Source organism: Sphaeramia orbicularis, chromosome 16 (genome assembly GCF_902148855.1).
Source record: "Sphaeramia orbicularis chromosome 16, fSphaOr1.1, whole genome shotgun sequence".
In the NCBI taxonomy this organism is placed as follows: Eukaryota; Metazoa; Chordata; class Actinopteri; order Kurtiformes; family Apogonidae; genus Sphaeramia; species Sphaeramia orbicularis.
The window spans coordinates 59,133,025-59,153,024 of NC_043972.1; the positions used below are offsets into that span (position 1 = coordinate 59,133,025).

The 20,000-nt window shown below is 36.5% G+C and overlaps 1 protein-coding gene across 1 annotated transcript in view; it reads left to right on the plus strand.

Annotated features, from left to right (window-relative positions):
- Positions 1-19,472, plus strand: part of LOC115435571 (cathepsin K-like) — a 27,930-nt gene extending 8,458 nt beyond the window's left edge. Inside the window, exons 3-8 of the mRNA XM_030158078.1 lie at positions 2,027-2,149; positions 2,838-2,990; positions 10,292-10,510; positions 14,572-14,737; positions 17,691-17,799; positions 19,126-19,472. Of these exons, the coding sequence (XP_030013938.1) occupies positions 2,027-2,149; positions 2,838-2,990; positions 10,292-10,510; positions 14,572-14,737; positions 17,691-17,799; positions 19,126-19,225 (870 nt within the window). The 3' untranslated portion in view covers positions 19,226-19,472. The remainder of the gene's footprint in view (positions 1-2,026; positions 2,150-2,837; positions 2,991-10,291; positions 10,511-14,571; positions 14,738-17,690; positions 17,800-19,125) is intronic.
- The last annotated feature ends 528 nt before the right edge of the window (positions 19,473-20,000 follow it).

Genomic DNA, 20,000 nt, shown 5'->3' on the forward strand with positions numbered 1-20,000 from the left:
GATCAAATTAGACTAAATATGGAACTGAACCTGAACTGTTTAGACCTTTAGCAGGTTTTACCCAGTGAATAAACTCAAACCTCTGCTCGGTTCCTTCTAGTTCTTCTCTGTGCAGAAGGACAAACCCAGTCTAGTTGTTCTATTTTTCCTTCCTTCCTGCTCAGTGAACAGCTGTTTCCATCAGTTCTCACCTCCGGCTAAAGGTCACTGTTACTCTGCATTTAAGTGTGTCTGTTTATGGACCATGTAGCATAGTGGTAATTAAATATTAATTAATGAACTAATTAATTAATGTGATCTTTTCATTGTTTAATCTCATATGATCAACATCATGATTGTAAACATGTACATCTACAACCTATGGAAAAGATAAGAATTATATTGAAGGAAAGAACATTTTTGTGTGAACTAAAAGGATGTTTCATGTCGAAGATAATACTACTACTACTACTACTACTACTACTACTACTAATAATACTAATAATAATAATAATAATAATAATAATAATAATGATAATAATAATGATAATAATAGTAATAATAATTAGGGGTGTTAGAAAATATCAGTTCTGCAATATATCACAATATTTAATTTCACAATACTGTATTGATATTAAAAAGTAATGTATCAATATTTTTAGGTATTTATTCAAATGCAGATATTGTGGAGGTTCTTTTTTTATTTCTTTATTATTATTTAACACTCTTTATTCAATAATGTTAGTTCCTTTGTTGGTATCGCACAAAAATACTGTTCTGATGTTCGTTCTGAACTAATAGAATCTGAACATTTGAACAGGATCTGAAACTGTAATGTCTGTAAAACAGAATTTCAGTTTGAAACACAGGAACATTTTGTGATAGAACATTAGATCCTGTTGTGATCAAATAAAAATGTGTTTAGTATTTGTGCAGATTCTGGTGTAATTCAATTCTTCAAGGAAATAATCATTTAAAAAAAAGAAACAAATAAAAAAAATTGCCTTTTTAACAGTGTCATGATATATCGTGATATATTGTATCATGATTGTAGTACTGTGATTGTATTGTATCGCCAGATTTTTGCCAATACACAGCCCTAATAATAATAATAATAATAATAATAATAATGATAATAATAATAATGGATTAGATTTCTGTAGTGGTTTTGACAACACCCAGAGTACTTTACATTATTGATCCATCATTCATTCATCCATTCATTCATTCATTCATTCATTCATTCATTTGTTCATTCATTCATTTGTTCATTCGTTCACTCATTCGTTAATTCATTCATTCATTCACTCATCCATTCATTCGTTCATTCACCCTCTCTCTCTGGTGGTGTTAAACTACACCCTGGGGCGGGGCTGATGGAGGTGTGGCTGCCAATCCATGACAAATGACCCCTCCCACTCCAACCGGCCCTCCCACCACCATCAAGCATTCATACACATTCATATTCATATTCAGATAGATAGATAGATAGATAGATAGATAGATAGATAGATAGATAGATAGATAGATAGATAGATAGATAGATAGATAGATAGATAGATAGATAGATAGATAGATAGATAGATATAGATAGATAGATAGATAGTTTTTTCTCCCAGTGCAGGTGTGTGTGTTGCAGTCAGTTCTGTCTGTCAGTAGACACAGTTGTGTGGAACTGGACTGGTTTATAATTGGCCTGATTAATTAAATGGGGCTGTGATACAGACAGACTTCTTTCCTCTGCTAATTAAAATGTACATTTGCCCTATTTACTCAAATTACTTCCCTTTAGCCGTCAGGTGTTGTATCTTGTGCTAACAGTGAAGTAGAGAAGAAAGGAAGGAAGGGAGGAAGGAAGGAAGGAAGGAAGGAAGGAAGGAGAGCAGCCTGAGGGACTGGAGCTCCACCTTTAACCCTTACAGACCCAAACCTAAACCATCTGATCTAAACTGTTGAAGAACTTGTGATCATTAAACCTGTTCATAGGCTGACTGGTGTTCTAGATAAACCACTGGTCTCATACTGTACGTTCTGTTGGTGGTGTCAGGATGAAGAGGGGATCCGCAGGGCCATCTGGGAGAAGAACCTGCGCATGATTGAAGCCCACAACCAGGAGGCGGAGCTGGGCATGCACTCCTACACACTGGCCATGAACCACCTGGGAGACATGGTGAGGACACACACACACACACACACACACACACATGTTCACTACTGATCACTCCAAAAATATATTCATCAAACAAAACCGGACATTCAGGCTGTCCCACCTGAGGTTCGGTCCAGTTCAGAAACAAAATCCACCTGGTCAACGTCAGCGAAAGAAAGTGGAGACGGTGAAAGAAATGGACAGAATATTAGAACCTGACGGCGGCGTCTCCAGGACAGTCCCACCACCGGACAGACCCTCAGAGGGGCTCCGTATGTGGTCCATATGGGACCGCATCCAGGCCGGTCCTGCTATAGTCACATTAAACAATACTGTAAACCTGTACCATCTGTGGAACTGTAGAAGAAACACTAACACATCTGCATAGATAAATGAAGAATGATGATGGAGGAGGAGAGAAGAAGAGGAGCAGAGAGGAGGACAGACAGGAGAAGGAGCAGAGAGGAGGACAGATGGGAGGAGGACAAACAAGAGGAGGAGCAGAGAGGAGGAGAAGAGAGGAGGACAGCCAGGAGGAGGAACAGAGGAGTTGAGTGTATCCTGATGAGTGTCCAGTCTTAGTCTAGCTAGTCTAGCTCAGCTCTTTTGTTTTTTTTTCTTCTCAGCTCTATCTCAGCTCTAATCCTCATCTTCATCACAAAGGACTGTTGTGTTTGTCCTCTTTAACCTTGACTGTCTCTGTGTCCAGACGTCAGAGGAGGTGTCTGAGAAGATGACCGGTCTGCAGGTTCCTCTGAACACTGAGCGCAGCTTCACCATGGCTCTGGACGACACCGTGCACAACATTCCCAAATCTGTGGACTACCGCAAGAAGGGCATGGTGACCCCCGTGAAGAACCAGGTGAGAGACAGACGGGGGGGGGGGGGGGGGGGGGTGCAGTGTATGGACAGTAGAGGACACCTGAACAGGAAGGTCATGTGGACAGGACCAGAGGTACAGGTCCTCTAATGTCCATTTGAGACTGGGTCCAAAAGCAGGTCAGCCCCCATAGACCCCCCACCATCAAATGTTCCCATGTACAGTAGAAATAAAGAGGTGCAAAGCCTAGGTAATGTCCCCTTTAATGGAAAGAACGTTTATACTCACCTGTTCAAATAATATTATTTCTTAAAGTTTGTAGTAAAGTGTGTGAGTGTTTTGAGTGACAGGCAGGTGTGTGTCTGCTGGGTGGGCTTTGGTTACCTCTGCTAGGAGGTATTGTGATCCCTTTGCTTTGTTTGTTTGTTTGTTTGTTTGTTAGTTTGTTTGTTTGTTTGTTTGTTAGTTTGTTTGTTTGTTAGTTTGTTAGTTTGTTTGTTAGTTTGTTTGTTTGTTTGTTTGTTTGTTTGTTTGTTAGCAACTTTACAGGGAAACTATTCCAACCATCTTTGACCAAATCTTCCCCACAGATAGGCCTAGGCCCTGGGACCAACCCATCAAGTTTTGGGCCACATAGGCCAGTAGAATAATATAAATAATAGGATAAGAACTGAGAAATAATGTCAGTGGCAAAGTTTTCTCAGTGTTTTTGAGTGAAAACAGTAAAATTCCATCATGAAAATGTTTACATCTACAAACTGTAATCGAACATAACTTCAACAAATATGAACCTGAAAAGTCTTCCAAAAAAGAAGTGCAATTTTAACAATATTACGCCTTAGTTTATCATTTATACATGTGCATCACAACTTACGGATCACAGTGGGTCTACAAATACACAAAACATGTAGTAACAGGGAGAATATTAGTACAAATCCACAGACTTTTCTTCAGATATTTCAGGTTGTTCATATTTGTTCAGGTTATTAACATTTTTATTAAAAGGCTAGTCTGCAAATATAAACATTTTTATGCAATTTTATAGTTTTTTTTTTTACACTAATTCCATGATTCCATGATTCCATGATTTAAAAAAGGTTGTGTATATATAAATGTATATGTAGGAGGCTGAGACCTGTTACCGAAAATCTGAAAATAAAAGTGTCAAAACAGCAGACAGAAGCAGGTTCATGCTTCAGATGGATTTAAGTCCTGAGGTCGTCCAACAAAAGCACAGTCAAGACCTGAAGACCTCTGGGAAAAAAATAGACCTGGAATGTGACCGAACACACGACTGAGATAGAGATCACACAAGTCAACAAAAGACAGGACAGAGTAGGACGGGGTAGGGTATGTTAGGACAGGACATATATGAATATCAAAACAGATCACACAAATATTATCATAATAACCTGTAAATACTGACAACTCCAAATTATTCACTTTGTAAATGTAAATATTTTCATGTAATTTTCCTGTATTTACACTAAAACAAACTATCATTTCACAAAAAATGTAAACATCCTGAACAAATATGAACAAACTGAAATGTCTTAATATAAGTCAGTGTACTTTCAACAATATTCTGTCTGTTCTTAAATGTTGTGTGTTTGTAGATCCACTGTATCTGTACATTAGAATGAACATGTGGAAATGAAAAACTGAAACAGAATATGGTTAAAATTACACTTATTTTTTCAGTTTGTTCATGTTATTCCCATTGTTTTAAAGGACAGTTTGTAGACGTAAACATGTTCATCATGTAAGGACAGTTTGGAGTTGACATTATTTATTTATTATTGTGTTATTATTTCACTGGTCCGGTCCAATGGAGGTCAAATTGGGTTGAATGTGGAACCTGAACTAAAATGGCTTTGACAGAACTGATCTGCAGCACAGGTGTCAAACATGCGGCCCGGGGACAAAAACTGGCCCACAAGATGAATTTACAAAGAGCAAAATGCAAAAATTACCCTGAAGATATTAACAGTCAAGGGCCTCAAACTCAAAAATAACAGCATAATTACCTAGAAATAATGACTCCAAATGTTCGTCTTGGTTTAATGTGAGAAAAATAATGTGACATATATGCCTCTAAATAATGGCAACACCATTTTTTTCTCTTTGATTTATTGCAAAGAACATTAAATTCTGATATCCTTTAACAATAAAACATCAATAACCTAAACAAATATGAACAACCTGAAAGGTCTAAAGAAAAATAAGTGCAATTTTAACAATATTCTGCCTGTTTTGTGCCTTTGTAGATCTGATCTGTAATGCAAATGTAGAAATCATAAGTTGAGGTAGAATATTGATCAAATTGTACCTATTTTTCTTCAGAAATTTCACGTTTTCTCAGTTTTTTCCAGTTGTTTTTCTAAGGGATAAAATGACTAATAAAAAATAATGAATAAATGATAAAACATAAATGACAACACCAATTTTTTCTCTTTGATTTTGACCAAAAAACATAAAATTATGAAAATATTTACATTAAGAAACTATCCTTTAACAATAAAATGTGAAAAACCTGAACAAATATGAACAATTGGAAATGTCTAAAGAAAATTAAGTGCAATTTTAATAATATTTTGCCTGCTACTAAAAGTTTTGTGCCTTTGTAGATCTGATCTGTAATACACAGGTATAAATGATAAGTCGAGGCATAATATTGATAAAATTGTACTTATTTTTCTTCAGAAATTTCTTTTTTTTCCATTTTTTTCCAGTTGTTTTTTTAAAGGGATAAAATGACTAATAAAAATAAGTGTCAAAAAAAAAAATAATGACAATACCATTTTTTTCTCTTTGATTTAGAGCAAAAAACATTAAATTATGAAAATATTTACATTTAAAAAACTATCCTTTAACAATAACATGTGAAAAACCTGAACAAATATAAACAATTTGAAAGGTCTAAAGAAAAATAAGTGCAATTTTAATAATATTTTGCCTGCTACTAAATGTATTGTGCCTTTGTAGATCTGATCTGTAATACACAGGTATACCTGATAAGTCGAGGCATAATATTGATAAAATTGTACTTATTTTTCTCCAGAAACTTCCGTTTTTTCCAGTTATTCACATCGTTTTTGTTTTGGATAGAAATAGTTTCATCATTTAATGTTATTTTTTGCACTAAAAAATTTAGAGTTGTCCTTATTTATAGGTTATTCTGTTATTATTTTACTGGTCCGGCCCACTGCAGATCAAATGTGGCTGAATGTGGAACCTGAAAGAACATGACTTTGACAGAGCTGATCTTTAGGATGTGTGCGCCCCCTGGTGGATGCATGCATAAACCACATTCATTGAACTGTGTCTGGGTTTGTGCTGTTCATCCATTAAACAACAGCTTCAACACAACCCTCAGATCTGCACTGGACCTGAACACACCCACAGTGAACTGAGCTCATTCTAACTGTAGTCAAACAGTAACTGGAGCGTCTGAGAACAGCAGAAGGAGACGATCTGTTAGAACACAGCTGTCAAACATGCAGACCGGGGGCCAAATGTGTCCCACCAAAAGGTTCCAGTCCGGCCCCTGGGAGGAATTTACAAAGTGCAAAAATTCCAGACCAATCTGATCTACAGTCAAATAAGAACAGCAGAAGAACCCACAAAAAAGAATGACTGCAGATTTTCTTCTTGGTTTGATGTGAAAAAATTATATTACACTATGCCTATAAATAATGACAACTTCAATTTTTTTTTTCTTTCTTTTAGTGCAAAAAATAACATTAAATGATGAAAATATTTACATTTACAAACTATCCTGTAACAATAAAATGTGAATAACCTGAACAAATATGAACAACCTGAAATGTCTAAAGAAAATTCAGCACAATTTGAACTATTCTCTTCCTGTTCCTCAGTGTTTAGTGTCTTTGTGGCAGATACTTCAGGGAAAAATAGGGCTGACGAGCCACTCCAGGACCCACAAAAACTGAAGTCAAGGTCATAATCGAGACTGATGGACGAACAACAGTGTGTTTGTAGATCTGATCCATAATGCACATGGAGAAATGATAAGTTCAGGCAGAATATTGTAAAAAAATTGCACTTATTTTTCTTAAGAAATGTCAGTTTTTTCAGGTTATTCACATCTTTTTTGTTTGGATAGTTTATAAAAGTAAGTATTTTTATAATTTAATGGGTTTTTTTGCACTAAAGCAAAGACAAAAATGTTCAGTTGTCATTATTTATAGGACAACTGAAAATGTTTGTCTTTATTTTAGTGCAAAAAAACGCATTAAATTATAAAGAATATCTACATATATTTTTATCATATATTTAATATAAATATTATTTTCAGTTGTCATTTTTTATGCTGCACGGCCCATTTTTTATGCTGTGAGGCACTTATGCCTCACAGCAACAAGGTCCTGGGTTCGATTCCAACACCAGTCAAAAAGGGGGGGCCTTTCTGTGTGGAGTTTGCATGTTCTCCCCATGTCTGCAGGGGTTCTCTGGCTCCTCCCACCATCCAAAGACATGCACTGATAGGTTAATTGGTTCATCTAAATTGCCCATAGGTGTGAATGTGACAGTGATTGTTTGTTTCTATATGTCAGTCCTGTGATGAACTGGTGATATGTCCAGGGTGAACACCGCCTTCACCCCTATGTAGCTGGGATAGGGTCAAAGAGACCCCCGTGACCCTAGTGAGGATAAAGCGGGTTCAGGAAATGAATGAATGAATTATTTATAGGTTATTCTGTTATTATTTTACTGGTTCAGCCCACTGGAGATTCAATTGGGCTGAATGTGGAACCTGAAAGAACATGAGTTTGAGAGCCTGTGTTAGATGATGGAACAGGGACGTCAAAGCCACTTTTTTTTTTTTGAGGGGCCACTACTGGTAAATTAAGAGTAAAAAAGCCTAGAAATAATAATATCAAACCCAAAATGTTCTGTTTGTTTTCATGCAAAAAAAGCATTAAATTAGGAAAATATTTACATCTATAAACTATCCAAACAAAAAAGAAGTGAAGAACAGCTCATTCCTCCCACAGACATCAGACTGTATAACAGTACACAGTGACCCCCCCACCCCCACCCCCACCCCCACATCACATCAGGTATATGTGCAAACACTATGTAAATACTTTCTTCATACTTACCTTACCTTACCTTACCTTCTCTTATCTTATCCTTTTACTCCAGTCTCATATGTCCAGGAGGATTCAGCACACAGTCCATGGAAGGTCTTCATGTCAGGATAAACTGAGCATTATTTATATAAACAGTAACAGTACCTGTAGTGCTGTTGTTCCTCATGTTTATCCAATACTTTTACTGGATACATTAGGTTTAAAAGACAGTTTTTACAACAGATGCTTTAAAATAATCTTATCAAAGTCTGCCCCCCAGTGGACACTCACAGGAACTGTCTTCAGGTCTCATGTCTGATTTGTTACCGATGGTGTTTTTGGACTCGTCCTCTGTTCTGTTGTGTTCAACATCTGCTGTAGATGTTCTAGAAAAGTCCTTAAATGTCACTGACAGACCACACACTGGGTTCTGTAACTCTAACCTTCAGTCCACCCAGTCTGATGTGTGTACATTTACACATGTATGATCATATACATTTACACATGTATGATCATATACATTTACACATGTATGATCATATATATTTGCACATGTATGATCATATACATTTACACATGTATGATCATATACATTTACACATGTATGATCATATATATTGACACATGTATGGATCATATATATTTGCACATGTATGGATCATATATATTGACACATGTATGGATCATATATATTTGCACATGTATGGATCATATATATTGACACATGTATGGATCATATATATTTGCACATGTATGGATCATATATATTTGCACATGTATGGATCATACATATTTACACATGTATGATCATATATACTGACACATGTATAGCTCATATATGTTGACACATGTATGGATCATGTATATTTGCACATGTATGGATCATATACATTTACACATGTATGGATCATATGTATTTGCACATGTATGGATCATATATACTGACACATGTATGGATCATATATACTGACACATGTATGGATCATATATATTGACACATGTATGGATCATATATATTTGCACATGTATGGATCATATATATTTACACATGTATGGATCATATATATTTGCACATGTATGGATCATATATACTGACACATGTATGGATCATATATACTGACACATGTATGGATCATATATATTGACACATGTATGGATCATATGTATTGACACATGTATGGATCATATATATTGACACATGTATGGATCATATATATTTGCACATGTATGGATCATATATACTGACACATGTATGGATCATATGTATTGACACATGTATGGATCATATAGTTTGACACATGTATGGATCATATATACTGACACATGTATGGATCATATATATTGACACATGTATGGATCATATGTATTGACACATGTATGGATCATATATATTGACACATGTATGGATCATATATATTTGCACATGTATGGATCATATATACTGACACATGTATGGATCATATATATTGACACATGTATGGATCATATATATTGACACATGTATGGATCATATATATTTGCACATGTATGGATCATATATACTGACACATGTATGGATCATATATATTGACACATGTATGGATCATATATATTGACACATGTATGGATCATATATATTGACACATGTATGGATCATATATATTGACACATGTATGGATCATATATATTGACACATGTATGAATCATATGTATTGACACATGTATGGATCATATATACTGACACATGTATGGATCATATAGTTTGACACATGTATGGATCATATGTATTGACACATGTATGGATCATATATATTGACACATGTATGGATCATATATATTGACACATGTATGGATCATATATATTTGCACATGTATGGATCATATATACTGACACATGTATGGATCATATATATTGACACATGTATGGATCATATATATTGACACATGTATGGATCATATATATTGACACATGTATGGATCATATATATTGACACATGTATGAATCATATGTATTGACACATGTATGGATCATATGTATTGACACATGTATGGATCATATATACTGACACATGTATGGATCATATATACTGACACATGTATGGATCATATGTATTGACACATGTATGCATCATATATATTGACACATGTATGGATCATATATATTTGCACATGTATGGATCATATATACTGACACATGTATGGATCATATAGTTTGACACATGTATGATCGTATACATTTCCACATATATGTGCTGCTGTTCCTTGCAGGGCTCCTGTGGTTCCTGTTGGGCCTTCAGTTCTGCTGGGGCTCTGGAGGGTCAGTTGGCCAAACAGACCGGTCAGCTGTTGGACCTGAGTCCTCAGAACCTGGTGGACTGTGTCACAGAGAACGACGGCTGCGGAGGCGGATACATGACCAACGCCTTCAGATACGTACAAACCAACGGAGGCATCGACTCAGAGGACGCCTACCCCTATGTGGGACAGGTGAGGACCCCCCCCCCCCCTGGTCCTACTAGGACCTCTGTGGTCCCTTAAACTGGGCTTTTATCATCTCATATAAAGGCCACTGATTCAGGAGTGCCGTGTCCTCCTTCTACAGCTGGGCTGTCAAACTCATGTCAGTTCAGTTCCACATTCAGCCTAATCTGATCTGAAGTGGGCCGGGCCAGTCAAATAATATAAATGACAGGATAAGAACTGATACATAATGTCAAAAGTTTTTTTCTCTGTTTTTGACTGAAAAAAAAAAGTCAAATTCTGTCATGAAAATGTTTACATATAATGTTACAAATGTTTACATATACGAACCGTACTTGAACATAACACAAACAAATATGAACTTGAAAAGTCTTCAGAAAAATCAGTGCAATTTTTACAATGTTACGCTGGTTTATCATTTATACATGTGAGTCACAACTTACAGATCACAGTGGATCCACATATACACACAACATTTAGTAACAGGCAGAATATTAGTACAATTCCACAGACTTCTCTTAAGAAATTTCAGGTAATTTACATTTTTTGCACAAGGACAGTTTGTAAATGTAAACATTTTTGTGTAATTTTACTTTTTTTTTTTTTTTTACACTACAACAAAGAGAAAAAACTGGTAGTTTTCATTATTTATAGGTTATTATGATAGTATTTGACTGGTTCTGACCCACTTGAGATTGAGCTGACCTAAAATAATTTTCACGTCCTTGATCATTAATATCTTCAGTGTAATTTCTGCATTTCACACATTCATCCCAGGGGCCAGACTGGACCCTTTGGAGGGCCGGATTTAGCGCCCGGGCCACGTTTGACACCTGTGATCTACAGAAACACCACATTCAATTCAATTCAGTTCAGTTCAGTTTTATTTGTACAGCCCTATATCACAACAAGGTTGCCTCCCAGGGCTTTACAGAATGAGCTGGATATGAAAACAAACAACAGTCAAATAAACAGGAAACATGAGACAGTTTAGTCTGAAAAGAGTCTGAAAACAAACAGGACAAACAAACAGGACAGCGAATCAAACAAAGAATATGAAACAGGAGGTAGACGCGCTACACTGTAAAAAAAAATCTGTAATTTAACAGAATTTTCACTGTTTATTTTACAGATTTTTCCTGTATTTTTAAGATACAGGAAAATATCAATGAAATGACAAAAACAGATTGTGATTTGACATGTCAAATGTAAAATAACATGAAAAAACTGTAACTGTGAATATCCATAAAATTTCCATATTTTAAAAGAATTTTTTTTCTTTTTTCACAGAAAAATACAGTTAAAATACATTTGCAAATGTATCGTGATTTTGCAAATTTTTTTTTCATGAGATTAAACTGTTAATTTAAAGTTTAATACTGTAAAAAAGTAATAAAATAAGATAAAATTACTGACAATTAACGGTAACAGAAGTATTTGTTCTGTCAGTTTAACAAGACTTGTTTGTTAATTGACAAATATCTTGTGTAATTACAGGAGGTTTCACAACAAAAATGTTGAATAAATGTATTTTTGTGAATGTATAACATGTATAAGCACTGATAAACTGTCCAAATACAGTTTTTATCAGTGGATTGGACAACTGAGTCTCATTGAAAATTATTTTATATATATGAATATATATATATATATATATATATATATATATATATATATATATATATATATATATATATATATATATATATATATATAGGTAATTTGATTGTTTTAATACATGAAAATATTCTTTATTAAACATTAAAAAATAAAAAAAAAAAGAAGCAAAATCTCATTTAAAGTTAAGGCAAGAAACTGTATTTAAATTATGGAAAATTACCGTATTTTTATGAGACGGTTATTTTCTGTTATTTAACAGTATTTTTCGGCACCCCTGCTGCCGGAATAATACCTTTTTTTTTTTTTTTGACAGTGTATTAAGACATTCCAGGTTGTTCATATTTGTTCAGGTTATTCCATTTTTTTGTGATAGGATAGTCTGTAAATCTAAAAACTTTCATGTAATTTTACTAGTTTTACATGAAAACACAGACCAAAAAAAAGTCACAGTTGTCATTATTAATATGATTTTTCTGGTCCGACCCATTGTAAATCCCATTCAGATCCTGTGTGTGACCCCTGAACTAAACTGATGTGAACACTCTGTTAATATGTCCAGTGTCAGTTTTGCATTTCACACATTCATCCCAGGGCCTTTACTGGATCCTGTGGTGGGCCGGTTTTGGCCCGTGGACCGTATGTTGGACCCCCTGTTGGTTTAGTTGAGTGTGACCCTCTGAGTGCTGCAGGAGGAACTGAGCTGCACTGTGGTTTCAGTCTGTGTTCACGTCTGTGTGGTAAACACACACACACACACACACACACACTGTGGGGAAGTGGATGTCATTCACTCCATAATGACAGGAAAGGAAAAGTAGAGTGTGTGTGTGTGTGTGTGTGTGTGTGTGTGTGTGTGTGTGTGTGTGTGTGTGTGTGTGTGTGTGTGTGTGTGTCAAGGTTATTATCGTTAACGAAAACTAACGAAATGACGAAAACTAGAATTGAAAAAACATTTTCATTGACAGAAATAAATAAAAACTAGAAAAGCACTCGTAGAGCGCAGACCTCCACCAAGGCAGATCAGTGCCCCCCACCACCACCACCACCCATTCACCACCAAAATGTAATAATTTCTTCCTTGTGCCAGTATCAACATTTCCTTAAATTTTCATCCAAATCCGTCCATAACTTTTTGAGTTATCTTGCACACAGACAGACAGACAAACCAACACTGACAAAAACAGAACCTCCTTGGTGGAGGTAACTGTAATTAAAAGAAAAAAACCATAACTAACTGAAACTGTATTGTGTGTTTACAAAACTAACTAAAACGGATAAAAAATTATAGATAAAATTCCCTTTGTTTTCATCTTTGTCAATGTCGGATTGATACGAAATTGATTTATTCCCTTCTAGCAATTTTAGCTAGCCGCACCATACGACATTTGATGGTTCGTCACTTGTGTTCACTTGTGGGATAAAGCAGCAGAGTCCTGTCTGGGATTTATTTGAATATGACGGAGAAGAAGAGAAAAGATATATAAAAAATAAATAAATAAATAAAACTAAACTAAAACTAAGCATTTAGAAAAAAAATTAAAACTAATAAAAACTAACAAACCTGCTCTCAAAACGAATTAAAACTAACTGAATTAGAGAAAAAAAAAGTCAAAACTAAATAAAACTAAACTATAATGAAAAATCCAAAACTATTAGAACCTTGGTCTGTGTTAATATTTTTTTATTAATAATAGCCATAATACTGAATACTAACAGTGTGTGTGTGTGTGTGCGTGTGCTTCAGGGATGGTCAGCACTTTTTTGTTCCTGTCATTCTGGAGTGAATGACATCTACTTCCACAAAGTGTGTGTGTGTGTGTGTGTGTGTGTGTGTGTGTGTGTGTGTGTGTGTGTGTGTGTGTGTGTGTGTGTTTACCATAAAGACTAGGACACAGAATGAAACCACAGCAGAGCTCAGTTCCTCCTGAACAAACAAACCAACCCCACCATTTACAGAAAAAAACAGCAAAGCCCCATCTGAACGAAGCATATGTCTGTGTAACTGAAACTGTACCAGGAATCATCTAAAGGATGAGTCAGCAGAAACAGTCACATGGAATTATTTCTAATTATTTGACTGAAAACAACATAATTTCCTAGTGAGTCATTTACCTCTGTGAAGAGGAAGAACTAGTGCTGAGTTATGAAAGACTGAAACTTCTGTACTGATTAAACAGGCTCTGACTGGATTTCACAACATTATGATGATGATGATGATGATGATGATTATTATTATCATTACTATTATTAATATCATTATCATCATCATCATCGTTATTATTATTATTATTATTATTATTATTGTTAGTCGTAATTAATGGACTTATTTTCACAGCATAGAATATGACAAAATGTTTTTTTTAAAGCATCATTTTCTACATTTTCTGTAATATTTATTCCTTTTGTGTGTTTTTTGTGTTGTCTAACTGGACTGCTGTTCTCCTCAGGACCAGCCCTGTCGGTATAACTCCTCTGGGATGGCGGCCCAGTGTAAAGGCTATAAGGAGGTCCCTGTGGGGAACGAGCGTGCCCTGGCGGTGGCGCTCTACAAAGTGGGTCCAGTGTCTGTTGGCATCGATGCCACACTGCCGTCCTTCCAGTTCTACCAAAAAGGTATTTGCTCAGACATGCCCAGTTCGGACTCTGTGGTCCGGTTTGGACTCTGTGGTCCAGTTCGGACTCTGTGGTCCAGTTCTGACTCTGTGGTCCGGTTCTGACTCTGTGGTCCAGTTCGGACTCTGTGGTCCAGTTCTGACTCTGTGGTCCAGTTCTGACTCTGTGGTCCGGTTCGGACTCTGTGGTCCAGTTCGGACTCTGTGGTCCGGTTCGGACTCTGTGGTCCAGTTCTGACTCTGTGGTCCAGTTCTGACTCTGTGGTCCGGTTCGGACTCTGTGGTCCAGTTCTGACTCTGTGGTCCAGTTCTGACTCTGTGGTCCGGTTCGGACTCTGTGGTCCAGTTCGGACTCTGTGGTCCAGTTCTGACTCTGTGGTCCAGTTCTGACTCCTTCTACAGTCTTCATTCACTCCAGTATTACCTGTAGGACCCCAGGTTGTTTTCCTCAGTGTCTGCTGGACTTCAGCTCCGTTTCCAACAGATGGAATGTTTCCATGAGCTGCTCCACTGCTCAGATACTGTCTGTCACTTCTGTTGTATGTGCTTATCAGTGAAATAGAAGTTTTTACATGTTTTTACACGCGCAAACTAGGGATGCACCAATACCACTTTTTACCAGACCGAATATGAGTACAAGTACTTACATTTGAGTACTTGCCGATACCGAGTACCGATACGAGTCCTTAATAATTAGTAAATGTGCTTTATTGTCGTTGTCATTAGTCTGACTGGAACAAAGTGCTGCTACTGACATTTAATGTGTTGGAATGAGCGTTTGACAATTAATGCACCAGGGAACGTCACCCTGAATTAACCATACTGGACAAATACCACGAAGAAGAGGAAAGTTTTTTGAGAAGAAGAAAGTCAGTAATAACAAACATGGAGACGACAGAGGGAACACTAATGTGATACTAATAACGCAGTGTTTTCTCTGGTAAGGTTTAAAAGTTTAGCTTCAGCAGGAAGAGAAAAGAGAAATGAGCCAGAAGTTTGGTTTTCACTTGTGCACCGCTCCGTACTCCCGCTGGTATTCTCCGTCTGGGTACTCATCCGCCAGCGCCTGGAAAATGGATGGAATGTACGCAGAGGACGGACAGAACGCTGCGTCTGTATCCGTCTGTGTCTGGAACTTTACCTGCAGTCAGCGTTACTTTTATCACCGTCATTTATTTGGTTGAATCTCCACACTCTTCACACTCCCCACTAGGGATGTAACGATTACCGGTATAACAATAAACCGCGGTAAAATTGCCAACGGTTAGTATTACCATTTAAATTCTAATTCTCATGATAACTGTTTTTGATTACTGCACTTTTCTGGAGAAAACGCCTATGTAAAGATCTGCTTTTATGTCAAATATTTGAGTATAGTTTTAATTTATTATAATTTTAATTTTATATACCTAATATTTGGAACCAATATTCACTTTTAAAGTCTTTGAAAAGGTTCATTAAGTATCTGTGTGTTATTTATGCAATAAATTATATACATTTTTCAAATTTAATTTTATATTTTTTTTGTGTGTGTTTTCTGTCCTTTTATGTTTTTATAGTAGGTTAAAGTGAAAAAAACTAATAGGCAGATGATATAGATGAAGTTGTGCTGAAAAAACAGATCCCAAACATGGGTATAGTAAACATTTGTTTCTATAGTATATAAATGTAAGATCAAAAGGACTGAAAAACAGACAAAATAGACTCAGACCACTAAGGGTTAATATTTGAATGTTTCTGACACAGAAGGGACATTGTGCCAATTATTTTATTTATTTTTTTTAATTGTTTTTTTTTAAATACAACTTAGCTAAATAATTTCAGTGTGTGTATTAGTACTTGTTGAACATTTTGAGCACAGTTTCAATAATAACGTGATAATAATGAGAACCATGATATGAAATTTTCACATCTTTACATCTCTACTCCACACACATTATTCCTCCTCCTCATACCTGCTGCACTGAACTGGGAATGTCACACGGCCGTAAGTGGTATCGGTGCAGTTGTATCAGATTACTTTTACAAGTATGAATACGAGTACACACACTGAGTATCGGAGCCGATGCCTGATACTGGTATCGGTATCGGTGCATCCCTAGTGCAAACCTTTAGTAAACCAGGCCCATAGTGTTCAAGCAGAAATAGAAAAAATAATAAGGACCAGAGAAGGAAATGAAGGTGCAGAATAGAGGATGTTAAACCATGTCCAGATGTTTACCTCCTTCTTCTTCTTGTGTGATGGGCCGTAAGGTGAACACCATATCGTTTCATCCCGTTCCGACATATGGGGCACTACAATCTTTTTACTCAGTTACAAAGATTTATTGTTCCTGAGCTAAATGTCAAAAGTTCTCTGTTTGCAATCCTGCAGATTTGATAAAATCAGTGTTTGAAGTCGGTACTACTTACTGTACTGGCGTAATGCTATTGTTGTCATGCGTGCTGCGGTTTGAGTCACATGTAGTCACATGTAGTCACATGTAGTCACATGTAGTCACATGTAACCTGCTGGTCCAATAAGAAAGTGCAAAACATCCAAGATGGCTGCCACCAGGATGCGAGCTTCCAGTGGTTCAGAGGAGGAAAATACAACGAAAAGTTTTAAAAAGCATCAAAAATATGCTATATGCACCTTATAGCCGTAAAAAAAAAAAAAAAAAGAAAAGAAAAAATACAGGATTTTTCAGCCAAACGATGGGAAACATTTGAAACTGTGTTGACGATGGCTTTGTTTGAGTGGTGAGAGCAGGACTAGAGCTGAAACTTCCAAACACTTTCACTGTTGACTTTGACAGTGTTCCAGAAGGTGCTGGGTTTCATGCACATGAATGTGAACCTCTGGTCCGCTGGTTTACCGCTCCAGATGGGTGTGTACCCTCTGTGCGTTGGAGGCTCTGGGCTCAGGCTCCGCCCACACTGACTCCTCCCTCTTGCCTCTGTCCTGTCCTCAGGTGTTTACTACGATCCCAGCTGTAACCCTGACGACATCAATCACGCCGTGCTGGCGGTGGGCTACGGAGTGACTGTCAAAGGGAAGAAGTACTGGATCGTTAAGAACAGGTGGGACTCCTTACCAAGGTTCTAATAGTTTTGGATTTTTCATTCTAGTTTAGTTTCATTTAGTTTTGACTTTTTTTTCTCTAATTCAGTTAGTTTAATTCATTTTCAGAGCAGGTTTGCTAGTTTTTATTAGTTTTCTTTTTTTTGTAAATGCTTAGTTTTAGTATTAATTTTAGTTTTGTCATATCTTTTATCTTCTTCGTCGTCATATCCTACCATAAAATGCACGTTTTGTGTCCGTCCAATCGATGTTGCAGCACAGGAGGGCGTTTGTACGGATTGTCCTCAGCCTTCACAGGCCCCATCGCTGCCAAACTCGCCAAATGAATAGAAACACTACCTAACTATCTACTAGGCACAATTTTATGTCCGTATTCAAATGTTGTGAGGTGTGCTGGGGGATTTTAGCCTCTCTCTACTTTGAATTCTTCATCCCTGCTGCCGTACTCCATTTTCGGAAGTGGTTATGCTGCCGTTCATGAAATTTCTACTGCTAGCAGACGATGCTACAATATGAAGGCTGCATTTACAATATTGTATAGGCACTTTTCACGCACAATGGCACCACGGGTACAATGTCATTAGTTCAAATAAATCCCAGACAGGACTCTGCTGCTTTCTCCCAACTTTAGTCTCCATGTTTCCAGGTAGAGTGGGGACGACTGGAAACCACAAGTGAACACAAGTGACGGACCAAAAAGTGTTGTATGGTGACGCTAGCTAAAATTGCAAGAGTGAAATAAATCAATTGCGTATCAATCCGACATTGACAAAGATGAAAACGAAGGGAATTTTATCCATAATTTTTATATTTTTTAGTTAGTTTTGTAAACACACAATACAGTTTCAGTTAGTTATGTTTTTTTTCTTTTAATTATAGTTTTTATTTTTTTCAGTTAACGAAAATGTTTTTTTCAATTCTAGTTTTCGTCATTTCGTTAGTTTTCATTAACAGTAATAACCTTGAGACTAAAGTTGGGAGAAATCAGCAGTCATGTCTGCGATTTATTTGAATACGACGGCAAAGAAGAGAAAAGATATGAAAAAACTAAAATTGATACTAAAACTAAACTAAAACTAAGCATTTAGAAAGTTTTCATTAATGATAATAACCTCGCTCCTCACCCATCTGAGCGTCACCAGGTGGCTCATCCGAGCACCAAAATGACACGGCGGGCTGTTTGTTTGTGCTCGGCGTCCGTTTGATGTGTTCTGTCATACGTGTTGATGACAAACTGATGAGCTCAGATGTTTTTTGGCCCGTGGCAAAGCTCAAAACCAATAATGTCGCTCTGTCTCTGTCATCTCTGTTTTTTTTCTTGACAGCTGGAGTGAGAGCTGGGGAAACCAGGGCTACATCTTGATGGCACGTAACCGTGGCAACCTGTGCGGCATAGCTAACCTGGCCAGCTACCCCATCATGTGACATGACAAGCATGGAGCCTCAAGGACATAAAGGAAACAACTGCTTTTCTTCGACCACACACACGATAAGAACTGTTGGAACTGTCAGTATTTACTACAAATAGAACACACGCCACCTTATACGTCACAGATGTCAAACATGCGGCCCGGGGGCCAAAACCGGCCCACCAAAGGGTCCAATCTGGCCCGGGGGATGAATTGGTAAAGTGCAAGTTAGGGCATCAAACTCAAAACTAATATCATAATAACCTATAAATAATGACAACACCAATTTTTTTCTCTTTGATTTAGTGCAGAAAACATTAAATTATGAAAATATTTACATTTACAATCTATCCTGTAACAATAAAATGTGAATAACCTGAACTGTCTAAAGAAAATTAAGCACAATTTTAACAATATTCTTCCTGTTACTTAAAGTTTTGTGCCTTTCTAGATCTGATCTGAAATGCATATAAATGATAAGTTGAAGCATAATATTGATAAAATTGTACTTTTTTTTGCTTAACAAATTTCATTTTTCAGGTTATTCACACACACCTTTTTGTTTGGATAGTTTGTAAACATAAATATTGGCATGCCTGAATATCATTTTTTACGCTAAAACAATTTGGAGTTGTCATTATTTACTGGCTATCATGCTATTATTTTATGGGTTCAGCCCACTTCAGATTAAATTGGGCTGAATGTGACCCCGGAAGAAAATGAGTTTGACACCCCTGTTATATGTAAATGTTTTCCACACTCATACAGACACAGTCAGCTGTTTTAGTGGC